The 15,806-nt window shown below is 40.7% G+C and overlaps 1 protein-coding gene across 25 annotated transcripts in view; it reads right to left on the reverse strand.

The window, feature by feature from the left end:
* RHOT1 (ras homolog family member T1) overlaps window positions 1-15,806 on the reverse strand; it is a 110,854-nt gene that overhangs the window by 52,418 nt on the left and 42,630 nt on the right. For all 25 annotated transcript variants that reach the window (XR_008621647.2, XR_004667205.3, XM_055101305.2 and 22 more), the window contains 6 exons: window positions 8,763-8,861; window positions 7,819-7,927; window positions 6,938-7,058; window positions 2,030-2,114; window positions 1,511-1,656; window positions 5-105 (listed from right to left, as the gene is read on the reverse strand). Coding sequence is in view for 23 of the 25 variants with exons in the window: in XM_055101305.2 (XP_054957280.1) it covers window positions 5-105; window positions 1,511-1,656; window positions 2,030-2,114; window positions 6,938-7,058; window positions 7,819-7,927; window positions 8,763-8,861 (661 nt within the window). In the remaining 2 variants the exon portion in view is untranslated. The remainder of the gene's footprint in view (window positions 1-4; window positions 106-1,510; window positions 1,657-2,029; window positions 2,115-6,937; window positions 7,059-7,818; window positions 7,928-8,762; window positions 8,862-15,806) is intronic.

Genomic DNA, 15,806 nt, shown 5'->3' on the forward strand with positions numbered 1-15,806 from the left:
TTACCTGTAATAGCTGAAGCTTGAGACTCTTGCTCAGTCAATATTGAATAGCCTAGATAGCCCAAATACTCCAGGCACCGCTGTACATCTAAATAAGTCGTGAGCCTATGAAAGAAAAGAGTTTAAAATGTGAAAAGTTCCTAAACGAATATTTATGGGAAAAAAAAAGCCAATAGCTAAAAAAACTTTATGCACCAGACCTAGATAATTTTTGTCTAGACTACTTTAATTTCCTATGTGCCCAACCATAGTTTTTCTTACACTGCCATTCTTTTTTTTTTTTTTTTGAAAGATAGGGCCTTACTTTGTCATCCATGCTAGAGTGCAATGGCACAAACATGGCTCACTGTAGCCTTGAACCCCTGGGTGCAAGTGATCTTCCTGCGTCAGCTCCCCAAGTATCTGGGACTACAGGCATGTGCCCCCAAGCCTGGCTAATTTTTTTTTTAATTTAAAAAAATGTTTTAGTAGAGACAGGGTTTCGCCATGTTGCTTAGGCTGGTCTCGAACTCCTGAGCTCAAGTGATCCATCCACCTTGGCCTCCCAAAGTGCTAGGATTATAGGCATGAGCCACGCTGCCTGGCCCTACACTGCCATTCTTAATGCAGAGAAGAAAGGGAGAAGAATGCAAGATGGTGGGTAATTCCTCTCTCTACTCCATCTGCCCAGAAACACTAAGCTTACAAACATAAGCGGTGAGTGGCTGGTAAAATCTAGATAGAGTGGGGATATTTTATGCGATCTACCTTCCGAGTTAAAAACAAACCAAAAAAAAACAACCTCCTTAGGCTATACCTGAAGACTGAACTACAACAGACCTCACCAGAATACTAGTGATAGTAGAAAAAAACCCAAAAATGATAAAAATATATAATTATGGGATAGTTAAATAAGTTATAGGACATCCATATTGTGACACATTATTTAACATTAAGATATATAAAAGTATACTTATTGATACAGAAAAATGTCCACAATGTGCTGAGTGAAAGAACCTCATGGCTGAGGCAGGAGAATGGCTTGAACCCGGGAGGCAGAGTTGCAGTGAGCCAAGATCACGCCACTACACTCCAGCCTGGGCAACAGAGTGAGACTCCATCTCAAAAAAAAAAAAAAGAGTTCATTAAAAACAAACAATAACAAAAAAACAGAGTCTTCAGTGTCAAGTAAAATATGCTTCACCCCATATTCTGAAAGAGTAAGAATTGTGCAACAGCAATGACATTTCCAATTCCCTTAATCAAACAAAAAAGTGCTAAAATGTAGTTCAATTTTCAAAGACTTACTACTTTTTCCCTATACATCATTCAAAAGAAAACAATCCCTTCCTGATAAATTTACAGAACATTTATAGTTCATCTTAGAGATATCAGCAGCTAATCTTGCTTAGAGGCAATTATGATTGAAGAATTTCATAATGCCTCACAAGCTTACAAAGTGACAAATGTAATACACCATAATTTTAAACTATTTGTAACTCTAGAGGAAAGAGGTGAGCTCTATACTCACGTCCACTGGGAAAGGAATCCCTGGTAGGTTATCCAGCCTCTTTCATTGGTACAAACTGTGTTATTCACATCTGGCCCCCAAGGTATGTAAGGGAAAACTTTAAATAAATCTTTAAGCTCATCAGGTGACAAAGCACAGTCTCTATCCTGAAGAAACACAAGGATACAGAATGTTTAGATATCTAAGATAATAATTCCCAACTCAAAAGCCCCCCAGTCTAGTAAAGCTATGCTTTTTAAAACTACTTAATAAATGACAACAAATTTTACATTTTATCAAGAAAATTCCTCACATGTATGTAAGAAAACTTATAAGTGAGTCTATTAGAAATTAGACATTTTCATCTTGAGAAAACAACAAAGGTAAACAGCAGAAAATATTTTTGCGAATTTAACTTAGAGAGGTTAAGCAGTTTTTGGCTATGTAACATACACATCCCATAGCTCAGAGAACAGAGTTATATCATCCATAGAAAAATGTTTTACTATATATTATGGAAAATTACAGCTAAAGGCTTACCAAATCATGCTTGTCAAAGGTGCTTTGGAGAAACAAATATGCATGATGATTTAATTCAGTAGTGCAATCAGGAGGTATTTTCAGCCTGTTGAAAAAATTCAAGAGTAAAATAAATCATTAATCAAATGTTAAAATTTAAGAAATTAATATAAAATTGCAACGTCTTTTGTGAGGTAACACCATTTACAAGAATATCTTCACTTGGTATCATTTAGACTTTCCCAAGGAAACTCTCTGGAGTGATTTTGGCACTCTTCAGAAGAGTCATAATAATGCTCGTTCCAAAGTAACAACATTTTCTTTTTTTCTCTTTTTTAAATTCAGACAGGGTCTCACTCTGTTGCCCAGGCTACAGTGCAGTGGCAACGATCACAGCTCACTGCAGTCTCGACCTCCTGGGCTCAATCAATCTACCCATCTCAGCCTCTTGAGTAGCTGGGACCACAGGCACACACTACCATGCCTGGCTAATTTTTGTATTTTTGTAGAGATGGGGTCTCACCATGTTGCCCAGGCTGGCTCAAACTCCTGGGCTCAAGCAATCCACCCACCTTGACTTCCCAGTAAGTGTTGGGATTATAGGCATAAGCCACTGTACCAGGCCCATTTTCTTAAATATCAGAAAAGCAGGTTAATATAAAAAATTTACAAATAATACTGATTTACCTGTCATGGGTTTGTTCTTCCTACAAATTTTAAATCATACTTATGAGCTTCATATTAATTCCAATATTGTAATGAGTTGAAAATGATGCAAAGAGAAGTTATTTCTACCTGACTTGACCTTTTGGACCCACCCTAAATTCTGTTTAATAAACATTAACCAAATGCACTGAGTGCTGGACATGGTGACTCATGCCTGTAATCCCAGCACTTTGGGAGACCGAGGCAAGGAGGATCACTTGAGCCCAGGAGTTCAAGACCAGCCTGGGCAACAAAGTGAACTCCATCTCTACAAAAAATTTTACAAATTAACTAGGCATGGTGGCACATGCTTGTAGTCCCAGCTACTGGGTAGGCTGAGGCAGGAGGACAGGTTAAGCCCGGGAGGTTAAGGATGCAGTGAGCCGTGTTTGCACCACTGCACTCTAGCCTGGGTGACAGAATGAGACCCTGTCTCAAACAAACAAACATAAAAACAAACAAAAACCAAATGTACTGGCTGGGCGTGGTGGCTCACGCCTGTAATCCCAGTACTTTGGGAGGCTGTGGCAGGTGGATCATTTGAGGTCAGGAGTTCGAGACCAGCCTGGCCAACATGGTAAAACCCCGTCTCTACTAAAAATATGAAAATTAGCCGGGTGTGGCCAGGCACGGTGGCTCACGCCTGTAATCCCAGTACTTTGGGAGGCCGAGGCGGGCAGATCACGAGGTCAGGAGATTGAGACCATCCTGGACAACACGGTGAAACCCCGTCTCTACTAAAAATACAAAAAAAATTTAGCTGGGTGTGGTGGTGGACGCCTGTAGTCCCAGCTACTCGGGAGGCTGAGGTAGGAGAATGTCGGTGAACCTGGGAGGCGGAGCATGCAGTGAGTCGAGATCACGCCACTGCACTCCAGCCTGGGCGACAGAGCGAGACTCCATCTCAAAACAAAAAAAAAGAAAAAAGAAGAAAAAAGAAAATTAGCTGGGTGTGGTGGCATGCACCTGTAATCCCAGCTACTCGGGAAGCTGAGGCAGGAGAAGTGATTGAACCCAGGAGACGGAGGTTGCAGCGAGCCAAGATTGTGCCACTGCACTCCAGCCTGGGTGACAGAGCGAGACTCCATCTCAAAAAAAAAGCAAATGTACTGAGCTAGGTACTAGGGAGACAAAAATGAGACAGGCTCCCCACTTCTAAGGAACCACAAACAAGTGGGAGGTGGACCACAAAGACATTTCTTTTTTTTTTTTTTGAGATGGAGTCTCACTCTGTCGCCAGGGCTGGAGTGCAATGGTGCGATCTCGGCTCACTGCAACCTCCACCTTCCAGGTTCAAGCGATTCTCCTGCCTCAGCCTCCCGAATAGCTGGGATTACAGGTGCCCACCACTACACTCAGCTAATTTTTTGTATTTTTAGTAGAGATGGGGTTTCGCCATGTTGGCCAGGCTGGTCTCGAACTCCTGACCTCGTGATTCACCCGCCTCAGCCTCCCAAAGTGCTGGGATTACAGGCGTGAGCCACCGCACCCGGTCCCCAAAGACATTTCAACAGAATGAGGCAGGAGCTAAGAATGTGCAAGCCAAGGATGCTAGGGAGCCACATGAAAAGGAACATCTCTGGCCTGGGGACTGGGAAAACCTCAACACTGCTGAGAAACATTGTCATCTGAACTGAGACTTGAAGGATGAGAGGCATTAATTAGGTGGGGGCGAGAGGGAGAGAGGTGAAAATAGCATGGACAAAAGCCTGGTGTAGAAAAGAACATATGCTTGGTGGACAACAAATAGTTTGGTATTGACTTCCAGAATGAAGGCAGGGAGTGTGCATGAGGAGAACAGATCATGAATGACCTTGCAAACCATGTTAAGAAGCTTGGATTTTAGACCAGGTGTGGTGGCTAATGCTTGTAATCCCAGCACTTTAGGAGGTCAATGCGGGAGGATTTCTTGAGCCTGGAAGACAGAAACCAGCCTGGGCAACAAAGGGAGACCTCATCTCTACAAAAAATTTAAAAATTATCTGGGAATGGTGGCCATGTGCCTGTAGTCCCAGCTACTTGGCAGGCTGAAGTGGGATGATTGCTTGGGCCCAGGAGGCCAAGGCCACAGTGAGCTGTGATCATGTCACACCACTGCATTCTAGCCTGAATGACAGACAGAGCAAGACCCTGTCTCAAAAAAAAAAAAAAAAGCAGCAGCTTGGGTTTTATCCTGTGTCTTGAAGGGAAGTGACAGAGCCAAATTTTTATTTATTTATCCACTACTCTAGCAGTAATGTGAAGGATAGACGCAGAGGGTTTCATAAGGATAGAGATATTCGTGTAGTAGCTCCAGGGAGTTATTTTGCAGAAAATTAAAGGCAAAGAGGATTAAAAAAAACTGAAAGAGATGATCAGTGTAAGCCACAATGCGACAAGACATGGAATTTCCTAACTGTCATACTTAAGAAAGCAATAAGCAACCCCCCATAGAATTCATCTATTCACATAAATGACACAGAAAAGAAAACCTTATGAGAGAGTCCTATAACAAATTCATTCATTTAGTATATATTTATTGAAAAATCTAGGAAATTAACTTGAGCCAAGATTTAGTAACTTAGTCAAAGGAAGTTTCAATTTAGAACTGATTAATGGACTAGGAATCTAATCAGAAAGAACTTTGCTTCCTCAATAACGGAGAAGTAAAAAGCAACAGTCTTTCTGAACCATTACATAGACAGCTGAAGGTGCTATGCTAAAATAAAAGAGCACTATGAAGGTAATGTACCAATGAAAAAATGAAGAATGATTGAAAACTCTGAGGCCAGATCCTGGGAAGTCACCATCCCTGAAAAGCTCGCTTCCCTGGGGTATAGAAGAAGGATCCTGCAACAAGGCGGTCTCTTGTTTGGGGATGACACTGGGTCCATTTTTAAACAAACAGAACTTAAACACAGCATTATCAAAGGAAAATAACTGGCCAGCCATGGTGGCTCATGTCTGTAATTGCAGCACCTTAGGAGGCTGAGGCAAGAAGATCATTTGAGGCCAGGAGTTCAAGATCAGCCTAGGAAATATAGTGAGACCGCTTTTCTACAAAGAAAAAGAAAACAAAGAAAGAAAGAAAAAAAAGCCAGGCATTGTGTTGCACACCATAGTCCCAGCTATTTGGGAAGGTCAGGTGGGAGGACTGCTTGAGCCATGGAGTTTGAGGTTGCAGTGAGCTAGCCAAAATGAGACCTTGTCTCTTAGGAAAAAAAAAAAAGGCCGGGTGCAGTGGCTCACGCCTGTAATCCCAGCACTTTGGGAGGCTGAGGCGGGTGGATCACGAGGTCAGGAGATCGAGACCATTCTGGTTAACACGGTGAAACCCCTTCTCTACTAAATATACAAAAAATTAGCCGGGCATGGTGGCGGGCACCTGTACTCCCAGCTACTCGGGAAGCTGAGACAGAAGAATCGCTTAAACGCGGTGGGAGGTTGCAGTGAGCCAAGATCGTGCCACTGCACTTCAGCCTGGGCGACAGAGCGAGACTCCGTCTGAAAAAAAAAAAAAAAAAGAAAGAAAAAGAACCACAAATAGACCAGTCATTTAGGAAAATACCTACTTCAACTTAAGCTAAGAACAGGCTATAAAACTGAGGGAGAAGAACAATGTAAGAAAAATGTGAATCAACATATTTCTGAGATCTCTTGACTCCCAAAACAAGTTTGTTGTCTAGCATCTTATTTTTCCTTCCTCAGTAAAATGAACAAAAAAAGATACTTGTAGTCTCCACAAGAAGAGGAAAAGTTTGAGCCATGAGGGAATCAGTGGTTCTCAACTGGGGATAATTTCACTTCAGAGGGTACATTCGGCAATTTCTCAACAGTTTTGGTTGTCACAACTGGAAGTGTCACTGACATCTATGGATGTGGTAAAGATCCTATACTGCACAGGACATCCACAACAAAAAATTTTCTGGTCCAAAATGCCAATAGTGCTGAGGTTGAGAAATCCTGCTATAAAGCTCTGCTATAATTCTAAAATATTCCCAATTAACTTGAAGCCCACCTCCCCATGTGTGCTAAATCAACCTTAAAAATATTTAACAAGTAAAATCATTACAAAACCAAAGGTGACTGGGCATGGCTCAATGCCTGTAATCACAGCAATTTGGGAGGCCAAGGTGGGAGGATCACTTGACTCAGGAGTTCAAGACCAGCCTGGGAAACATAGTGAGATCCTGTCTCAATAAAAAATTAAACAACAACAACAACAAAAAAAACAAAGGTACATACAGGGGGAACAAATATTCAGGTGTCAAATCCAGGTCATCATCATAACCAAATCGTCGAAGCACAGTCCAAGTAGTTTCGTGTCTCCCTCTCTGGATAAAAAGTGTGTGTAAAAAGAGAAAACCTGAAATAAAGTAAATTAGTAAATAAAGCGTACAGAGTCACATAGGAGAAAAGCATGTCACATAATGGCAAGAACCAGATTCATGAACATACGGATGCTAGCTTTGCATTGTAAAGCTCAAAACAAAACAAAATTCACAAGTATCTCAATGAAACAGAGCTGATTTCAGAATTGTTTCACATATACACCCAGCTCAGCAAGAGAGAGCAATAGAGGAAATGGCCAACATTGCATCTCAAGGAATATACTGACATGCAAAAGTTATATGAGAGTAGTGTTCTACAGATCTTTGAGCTTATTTTTGTCATGGAAAATTCTGGTTTTCAATCTCATTAACTTCACTGTGCCTCTATAATATATTCTCCAGGGAACATTCTATACTGGTAAATTTGACTCATAGACAAAATTCCCTAAAAATAATGACTACTTAAAGGCTGTTTATGAGAAGGAAGAATTTTAAGATACTTTTTTTTTGTTCCAGATATCTCCTTCCCTCAGGTGGACCTCTGTATCCTTGAGATCCAACCAATTTCCCTACCTCTAATTTATATTGTAAATATAATATTGTAAATATTGTAAAGATGATAATCCCCAACAATGGCCTGTCCCTCCCAACTCATAAATATCCAAATCAGACTTTAGGCATACTAGTAAATATTAACATTTCCTTAAAGTATAAATAATGCAATAAAGACTTTCACCTTCTGCCAAATTTTGAAAATATTAAGTTTCAAAAGGGGGAAAAATACCATTTACCCACCTTTCAGGGTCAACCCACTGTCAGCCACACCATCACTTATATGTTTTCTGACTACATTCTTGACATCCTCCAGAGCTTGAGGAGCTAATGGAGTGTTGAAACAAATCCTCTAGCAAAAAACATAAAAACATATTTAAAAACATACCAGCGTTAAAACCACAAATAATATAAAATGATAATCTATAAAGCAATATTAAATCCACGAATTGCAACCAAAGAAACATATTCTACATTAGGAATAGTCACCACTTTTTTAAATGTATTATTTAAGTAAAACATGGGCTGGGTGCGGTGGCTCACGCATGTAATCCCAGCACTTTGGGAGGCTGAGGCAGGCGGATCACGAGGAGATCGAGTCCACCCTGGCCAACATGGTGAAACCCCGTCTCTACTAAAAATACAAAAATTAGCTGGGTGTTGTGGCGCATGCCTGTAGTCCTAGCTACTTGGGAGGCTGAGGCAGGAGAATCGCTTGAACCCAGGCGGCGGAGGTTACAGTGAGCCGAGATCGCGCCATTGCACTACAGCCTGGGTGACAGAGCGAGACTCTATCTCAAAAAAAAAAAAAAAAAAAAAAAAAAAAAAAGTAAAACATGTCATACTTAGAAAGAAACATTCCCAACTCCCTCCATCCTGTTTCTAAAACACAGGGCTCTTTGTGTAGCTATGTTATTCAAAACCAAGAAAGCAAAATGACTCAGAGTTCAGACTCCAAGTCATCCTTAACACACCCACTTTATACCATAAAATGAAGCTATCAGAATCCCCTCAATTCCTAGGCATAAGAGAGTTTAGGCATATATAGGTTGATGTGAAAGATAGTTTTATGAGAAAGAAACTTATGTTTATAACATACTGTTCTTGTTGTTTAAGCTAACACATTTTACAGCTTTCAGCAAAAAAAAAAAAAAGATACGCAAATGTCTGAAATAAAGGACCATTACCTGAAAGAAGTTGAGTTCAGCATCATTGAGAGTACCATCATTATCTTGATCAGATATTTTAAATATACGAGTAAGGGCTTTTATACAAGCTGGTTTCATCTATAAATCATTGAGAAAAGAAATAATTGTTTAAACTGTGATTTTCATAAGCAATGCTGAGAATAATTCTGATTATTTTTACATAATATCAAATACAACCAACATGGAAAAATGAACTAAAGCAAAGCCATTTACTTTATATGCAAGCCTTTTTAAGTAAATGAGGCAATATTTGCTGGGACTGATATTTGGAATGGTCAAGCTCTCCCCTTATGACCACAAATCCTCTAAGAACAGGGAAAAGAGAAGTTCATCTTTAGGAGGGATTCATTTTTCTAGTCACAGAAAGAAGAACTGTTTGTTTATTTATATCTTCCCTCATTCCATAGAGGATATGAACTGACTTTTAAAACTACTAAGGACTTTCCCCTCAACTTCTGATTTCTGATCATCAGCCTTCTGGTAGCAGAATGAGATTTGTTTTGATCTTTCCCCTGTGTGTATGTTAAAGCTGGGAAATAAAATACGCTTATTCACAAACAAGTGGCAAAATTATCACTGGTTAATAAGTGTAAAAAATTTTTACTAACTTCCTAGTATAAGAATTATTTATACTTTAAAAAGAATTTTGCCTTCTGTGACTCTAAAACTTTTATGACTAATGCTGCTGGAAATATATTCTGACAATTTCCTTCATTTTTGTTTTATGATTCATCATGGATAGAATAAATATATGACTATTTTAAAATAAGGCCCACATGCTTCTACACTGTATAACCACTATAGGGTAATCACTGTCAACAATTTTGAGAATAAAACTTCAAGGAGAGCTCTGACTTTTGTCTAAGCTTGGAGATAGATCTTTATTTAGATCATCTAAATCAGAGAAATGAGATGTCAAGGTGAGGAAATATAAACTTATTAACTTACAAAATGGTAATGATGACAGCTTTGATCATGCTATCAAACTCAAATGCAGAAAAGAAATTCTTTAAAAAATAGGAAAGAAAATAATTATCCTCCAAACATACACAGTTAACCCCTTCTATTCTTGTTTTAAATGGGGTCTCTGGGAGAGTAATTTGATATAGTGAGAAAAAGATAAAACTTAAGATACAAAGAGAAAGAAACGAGAAAAAGAAGTCAAACATTTAGAAAGCATTTGAGGCTGGGCGCGGTGGCTCACACTTATAATCCCAGCACTTTGGGAGGCCGAGGAGTGCAGATCACCTGAGATCAAGAGTTCGAGACCAGCCTGGCTAACATGGCGAAACCCTGTCTCTACTAAAAATACAAAAGTTAGCTGGGTGTGGTGGCATGTGCCTGTAGTCCCAGTACTTGGGAGGCTGAGGCAGGAGAATCGCTTGAACCCGGGAGGCAGAGGTTGCAGTGAGCCGATATTCCATCACTGCACTCCAGTCTGGGAGACAAAGAAAGACTCCGTCTCAAAAAAAAGAAAGCATCTGACGGGGCTTCCCTTATAAAAGAGTACTAAATGGACTATAACATCTATAATCACACATGATTTATTCTTTAAAATAATGAATGGTAACATAATGCTTCTATAAATGTGATCCTGTTAGTCATTAAAGATTAATAAAAACTACATTGTTATATTTTATTTACTCTCCTTTTAAAAAAGTTTAATAATTTAAATGTTTCCAAAAGAAGCAATAGCAAGAATATACAAAACAGAACCTAATCTTTTATTTTGTCTAAGTGATTTTTCCTCACATAATAAAGGGATACATTTTCAAAAAGTAATTTTAAGAAAAATAAACAATGCTCTTTTCTTCTTTTTTTTTTGAGACAGAATCTTGCTCTGTCGCCTAGGCTGGAGTGCAGTTGTGCGATCTTGGCTCACTGCAACCTCTGCCTCCCAGGTTCAAGCGATTCTCCTGCCTCAGTCTCCCGAGTAGCTGGGTCTATAGGCACCTGCCACCATGCCCAGCTAATTTTTCACATTTTTAATAGAGACGGGGTTTCACCATGTTAGCCAGATGGTCTCGATCTCCTAACCTCATGATCTGCCTGCCTCGGCCCCCCAAAGTGCTGGGATTACAGGCATGATCCATTGCGCCCGGCCAACGATGCACTTTTCATTAAAGCTTGAAATGCAAAGCTAAAGAGCTCTAAGGTATTGGCCCAATGTCATATTTAAAAACTAACCACCTGAAAATGTAACACCAAAAAAGGACTACTAAAAAGTATTAAAAATTCTACTTAATAAAGCTATAAAAAATTATGGTATTTGGCTGGGCGTGGTGGCTCACACACTTTCGGGAAGCCAAGGCGAGCAAATTACTTGAGGCCAGGAGTTTGAGACCAGACTAGCCCACATGATGAAACCCCATCTCTACTAAAAATACAAAAATTAGCCAGGCATGGTGGTGCATCCCTGTAATCCCAGCTACTTGGGAGGCTGAGGCAGGAGAATCATGTGAACCTGGGAGGCGGAGGTTGCAGTGAGCTGAGATCGTGCCATTGCACTCCACCCTGGGAGACAGAGACTCCATCTCAAAAAAAAAAAAAAAAAAGAAAAGAAAAGAAAAGATATTGTTGTTGTCTAAATAAAAGATTCCGTTATAGGCAATTTAAAGTTTGTACTTGTGTAAAACAAGGTATAGTTTAAAAGTTGAAAACTTTACCTCTCACTCAGGTCCACCTAAGAATTGAGTAACAGATGGTGGTAGATATTTTACTCTTGTGGGATGGGGGTGGGGATGAGGGATTAACAGATTAGCAGAACTAATAACAGGCCTGAGAACAAAGTAACAATTAAAAAACAGAACAAACTAATTGAGGGGATTTCATATACTGCTAGGCTAAGGCCTCAGAGGTAAATTCTTGTAAGAGTTCCCACAGTATTAAGACTGTTTCCCAAATTTCCTGTATCATAAATACAACACCTAGCTGAATCAGAATGGAATCTATGTTTTTTTTGTTGTTTTTTGTTTTGTTTTTTTCTTGAGGTGGAGTCTCCTCGCTCTGTCGCCCAGGCTGGAGTGCAGTGGCACGATCTCGGCTCACTGCAAGCTCCGTCTCCTGGGTTCATGCCATTCTCCTGCCTCAGCCTCCTAAGTAGCTAGGGCTACAGGTGCCCGCCACCACGCCCAGCTAATTTTTTTGTATTTTTAGTAGAGACGGGGTTTCACCATTTTAGCCAGGATGGTCTCGATATCCTACCTCGTGATCCACCCGCCTTGGCCTCCCAAAGTGCTGGGATTACATGCGTGAACCACTTTGCCCGGCCGGAATCTATGTTTTTAACAAGTAACAGTGACTATTACGATGAGGTAAGTTTGGGAAATACTGGATTCAGAGTAAATTAGAAAGAAGAATCCTAACTAAGGAAAAGTAAACCAGGAATAAGAGTAAACTAGCATCAGATTAAGGGATAACTCAAATTAATTATTTATACCAGGAGTTGGCACATTTTCTGTAAAGGACCACATAGCAAATATTTTAGGCTTTGGGGCCAACAGGCAAAATCAAGCATGTCATGTAGGTACTTACATAGTAAGAAAGGAATCAAACTTCTACAAAGTTTTTTTGACAAAACTCAAAATATAACTGAGTACAGTTTTGCAATACAGATTTATTAATGAGAAGAATGAAATTCTTTTTGGAAGGAAAACATTTTGCTTTGTTGGGGTTTGAAGTTAGTGTTGTCCACCATGAAAATTAATTACAAATGTTTATATGTTAATGCTGATCTGTAATGAGATTTTACATGTCCCATCTTTGAAAATGTCTTTTTGCACAAATATATACTGCCAATACTGGTACATATCCACAAACCTATGACTTTATAGAGCACAAGGTATTTATAAAATTATATTTGATTATTTTCTTGATGTTTGCCTTTTAGCACGTCATTACACTGCAGATTAATCAATTCCAATTGAAGGTTAATGGAAACTCAATTGCATAGTTAAGTGGATTACAAAATATGGAAATTTCCTTTGCATTTGCATCAAGGTCTAAAAAGATGATGCTGGAACTGTAATTTGAACCTGGAATATTTATCTGCTTTCCCATCTAAAAAGCACTTTATTATTCTTTTCATGCTTTGGCATGATGAGTATGCAATGAATATAAATAAAAGGTCCTGGTAGAGTGATATACATAGTACTTGAAATGCTGTCTAGTGTGTCAGCACAATTAGTAGTGCACTCAGCAGCAGTGAGAAGAGATGAGAGTAGCACATATAAGCTCTATTGAAACTACTAAACTTTGCCTTTGCAGCACACAAACAGCCACAGATAACATAAAAGAATGACCATGGCTATGTTACAATCAAACTTTATTTTTATGAAATGATAAAATTTGAATGTAATATAATTTTCACCTATCACAAAATATTATTTGACTTTTTTCAATCATTTAAAAATATATGGCCAGGCACAGTGGTTCATGCCTGTAATCCCTGCACTTTGAAAGGCCAAGGCAGGCAGATCACCTAAGGTCAGGAGTTCGAGACCAGCCTGGCCAACATGGTGAAACCCCGTCTCTACCAAAAATACAAAAATTAGCTGGATGTGGTGGCACATGCCCGTAGTCCCAGCTACTTGGGAGGCTGAGGCAGGAGAATCACCTGAACCCAGTGAGCTGAGATCACACCACTGCACTCCAACGTGGGCAACAGAGCGAGACTCCATCTCAAATAAATAAATAAATAAATAAAAATATAAAATGTTTCCTTAGTGTACAGACTGTGAAAATAGGTGGTAGGCCATGAGTCATTGCTAACCACTCACTTATACTATAAACTTTTCCTGAAAGATATCTGCAACTTTTTATTCTTAAAAACAATACCTCTCCCGACAAACAGAATCAAAGCAATCACCTCAAGCTGGGTGTGGTGGTGTGGTGACTCACACCTGTAATCCCAGCTACTCAGGAGGCTGAGGCAGGAGGAGGCCAGGAGTTCAAGACCAGCCTGGGCAATATAGCAAGGACCTGTTTCTTTCTTTCTTTTTTTGAGACAGAGTCTCAATCTGTAGCCCAGGCTGGAGTGCAGTGGTGCAATCTCAGCTCACTGCAACCTCCACCTCCCAGATTCAAATGATTCTCGTGCCTCAGCCTCCCGAGTAGCTGGGATTACAGGTATGCGCCAATATGCCCAGCTAACTTTTGTATTTTTAGTAGAGACAGGGTTTTGCCACATTGGCCACGCTGGTCTCGAACTCCTGGCTTCAAGTGATCCCCCTGCCTCAGCCTCCCAAAGTGCTGGGATTACAGGCATGAGCCACTGCACCTGGCCCCCGCTTCTTAAAATAAAAATTACCTTTAATAATAATTTAAAAAAAGACAACCCAACTAAAAAATGGGCAAAGGCAGCTACTCGAAAAGCTGGGGCAGGAGGACTGTTTGAGGCTAGAAGTTCAAGACCACCTTGGGCAACTCAGCGAGACCCCCTCTTTACAAAAAAAATTAAAAATTAGCTGTGTGTGGTGGCATGCACCTGTAGTCCCAGCTACTTAGGAGGCTGAGTGGGAAGACTGCTTGAATCCAGGAGGTTAAGGCTGCAGTGAGCCATGATCATGCCACTGTACTCCAGCCTGGATGATGGTGAGACCCTGTCTCTTTAAAACAAAAATGGGGGCCGGGCGCAGTGGCTCACGCCTGTAATCCCAGCACTTTGGGGGGCCGAGGCGGGCGGATCACGAGGTCAGGAGATCGACACCATCCTGGCTAACACAGTGAAACCCCGTCTCTACTAAAAATACAAAAAAAATTAGCCGGGCGTGGTGGTGGGCGCCTGTAGTTCCAGCTACTCGGGAGGCTGAAGCAGGAGAATGGTGTGAACCCAGGAGGTGGAGCTTGCAGTGAGCCGAGATTGCGCCACTGGACTCCAGCCTGGGCGACAGAGCAAGACTCCGTCTCAAAAAAAAAAAAAAAAAAAAAAGGGAAAGGACTTTGAATAGGCAATAGACGTTTCTCCAAAGAAGATGGCCAATAAGCACATGAAAAATTACACAACATCATTAGCCATCAGGGAAATGCAAATCAAAACAATGAGATCCCAACCACATCTACTAGGATGGCTATAATAAACCAAAAAAGAAAAGTAAAATAACAAGTGTGGCAAAGATGTGGAGGAATTGGAACCTTCATACACTGCTGGTGGGAATGTAAAATGGTCCAGTCATTGTGTAAAATAGCTGCTGGTTCCTCCGTATGTCAAATATACAATTACCATGTGACTCAGCAATTCAACTACTAAATGTACTCAAAAGAATTTAAAACAGGCCAGGAGTGTTGGGTCATGCCTGTAATGCCAGCACTCTGAGAGGCTTGAGATGGGAGAATTGCTTGAGCCAGGAGTTTGAGACCAGCCTGGGCAACATAGTGAGATCCTGACTTTACTAGAAAATTTAAAAATTAGCTGGGCACGGTGGCATGTGCCTGTAGTCCCAACTACTCAGGAGGCTGAGGTGGGAGGATGGCCTGAGCCTTGGAGTTTGAGGCCGCAGTGAGCTATGATCACACCACTGTGCTCCAGCCTGGGCCACAAAGTAAGATCTTGTCTCTAAATTAAAAAAAAAAAAAAAAAAAAAAAGGCCGGGCATGGCGGTTCACACCTGTAATCCCAACACTTTGGGAGGCCAAGGCGGGTGCATTGCTTGAGCCTAGGAGTTTAAGACCAACCTGGGCAACATGGTGAAACCCCATCTTCTACTAAAAATACAAAAATTAGCTGGGTATGGTGGCACACAGGTGTGATCCCAACTATTTGGGAGGCTGAGGTGGGAGGATCGTTGAAGCTAGGAAGTCGAGGGGGCAGTGAGCTGTGATTGTGCTACTGCACTCTAGCCTGGGCGATAGAGTAAGGCCCTGACCCAAAAAAAAGGAGAGTAGGCCAGGAGCAGTGGTTCACGCCTATAATTCCAGCACTTTGGGAGGCTGAGGCAGGAGGATCACCTGAGGTTGGGTGTTCAAGACCAGCCTGACCAACATAGAGAAACCCCATAACTATTAAAAATACAAAATTAGTAGGGT

Source organism: Pan paniscus, chromosome 19 (genome assembly GCF_029289425.2).
Source record: "Pan paniscus chromosome 19, NHGRI_mPanPan1-v2.0_pri, whole genome shotgun sequence".
Lineage (NCBI taxonomy): Eukaryota > Metazoa > Chordata > Mammalia > Primates > Hominidae > Pan > Pan paniscus.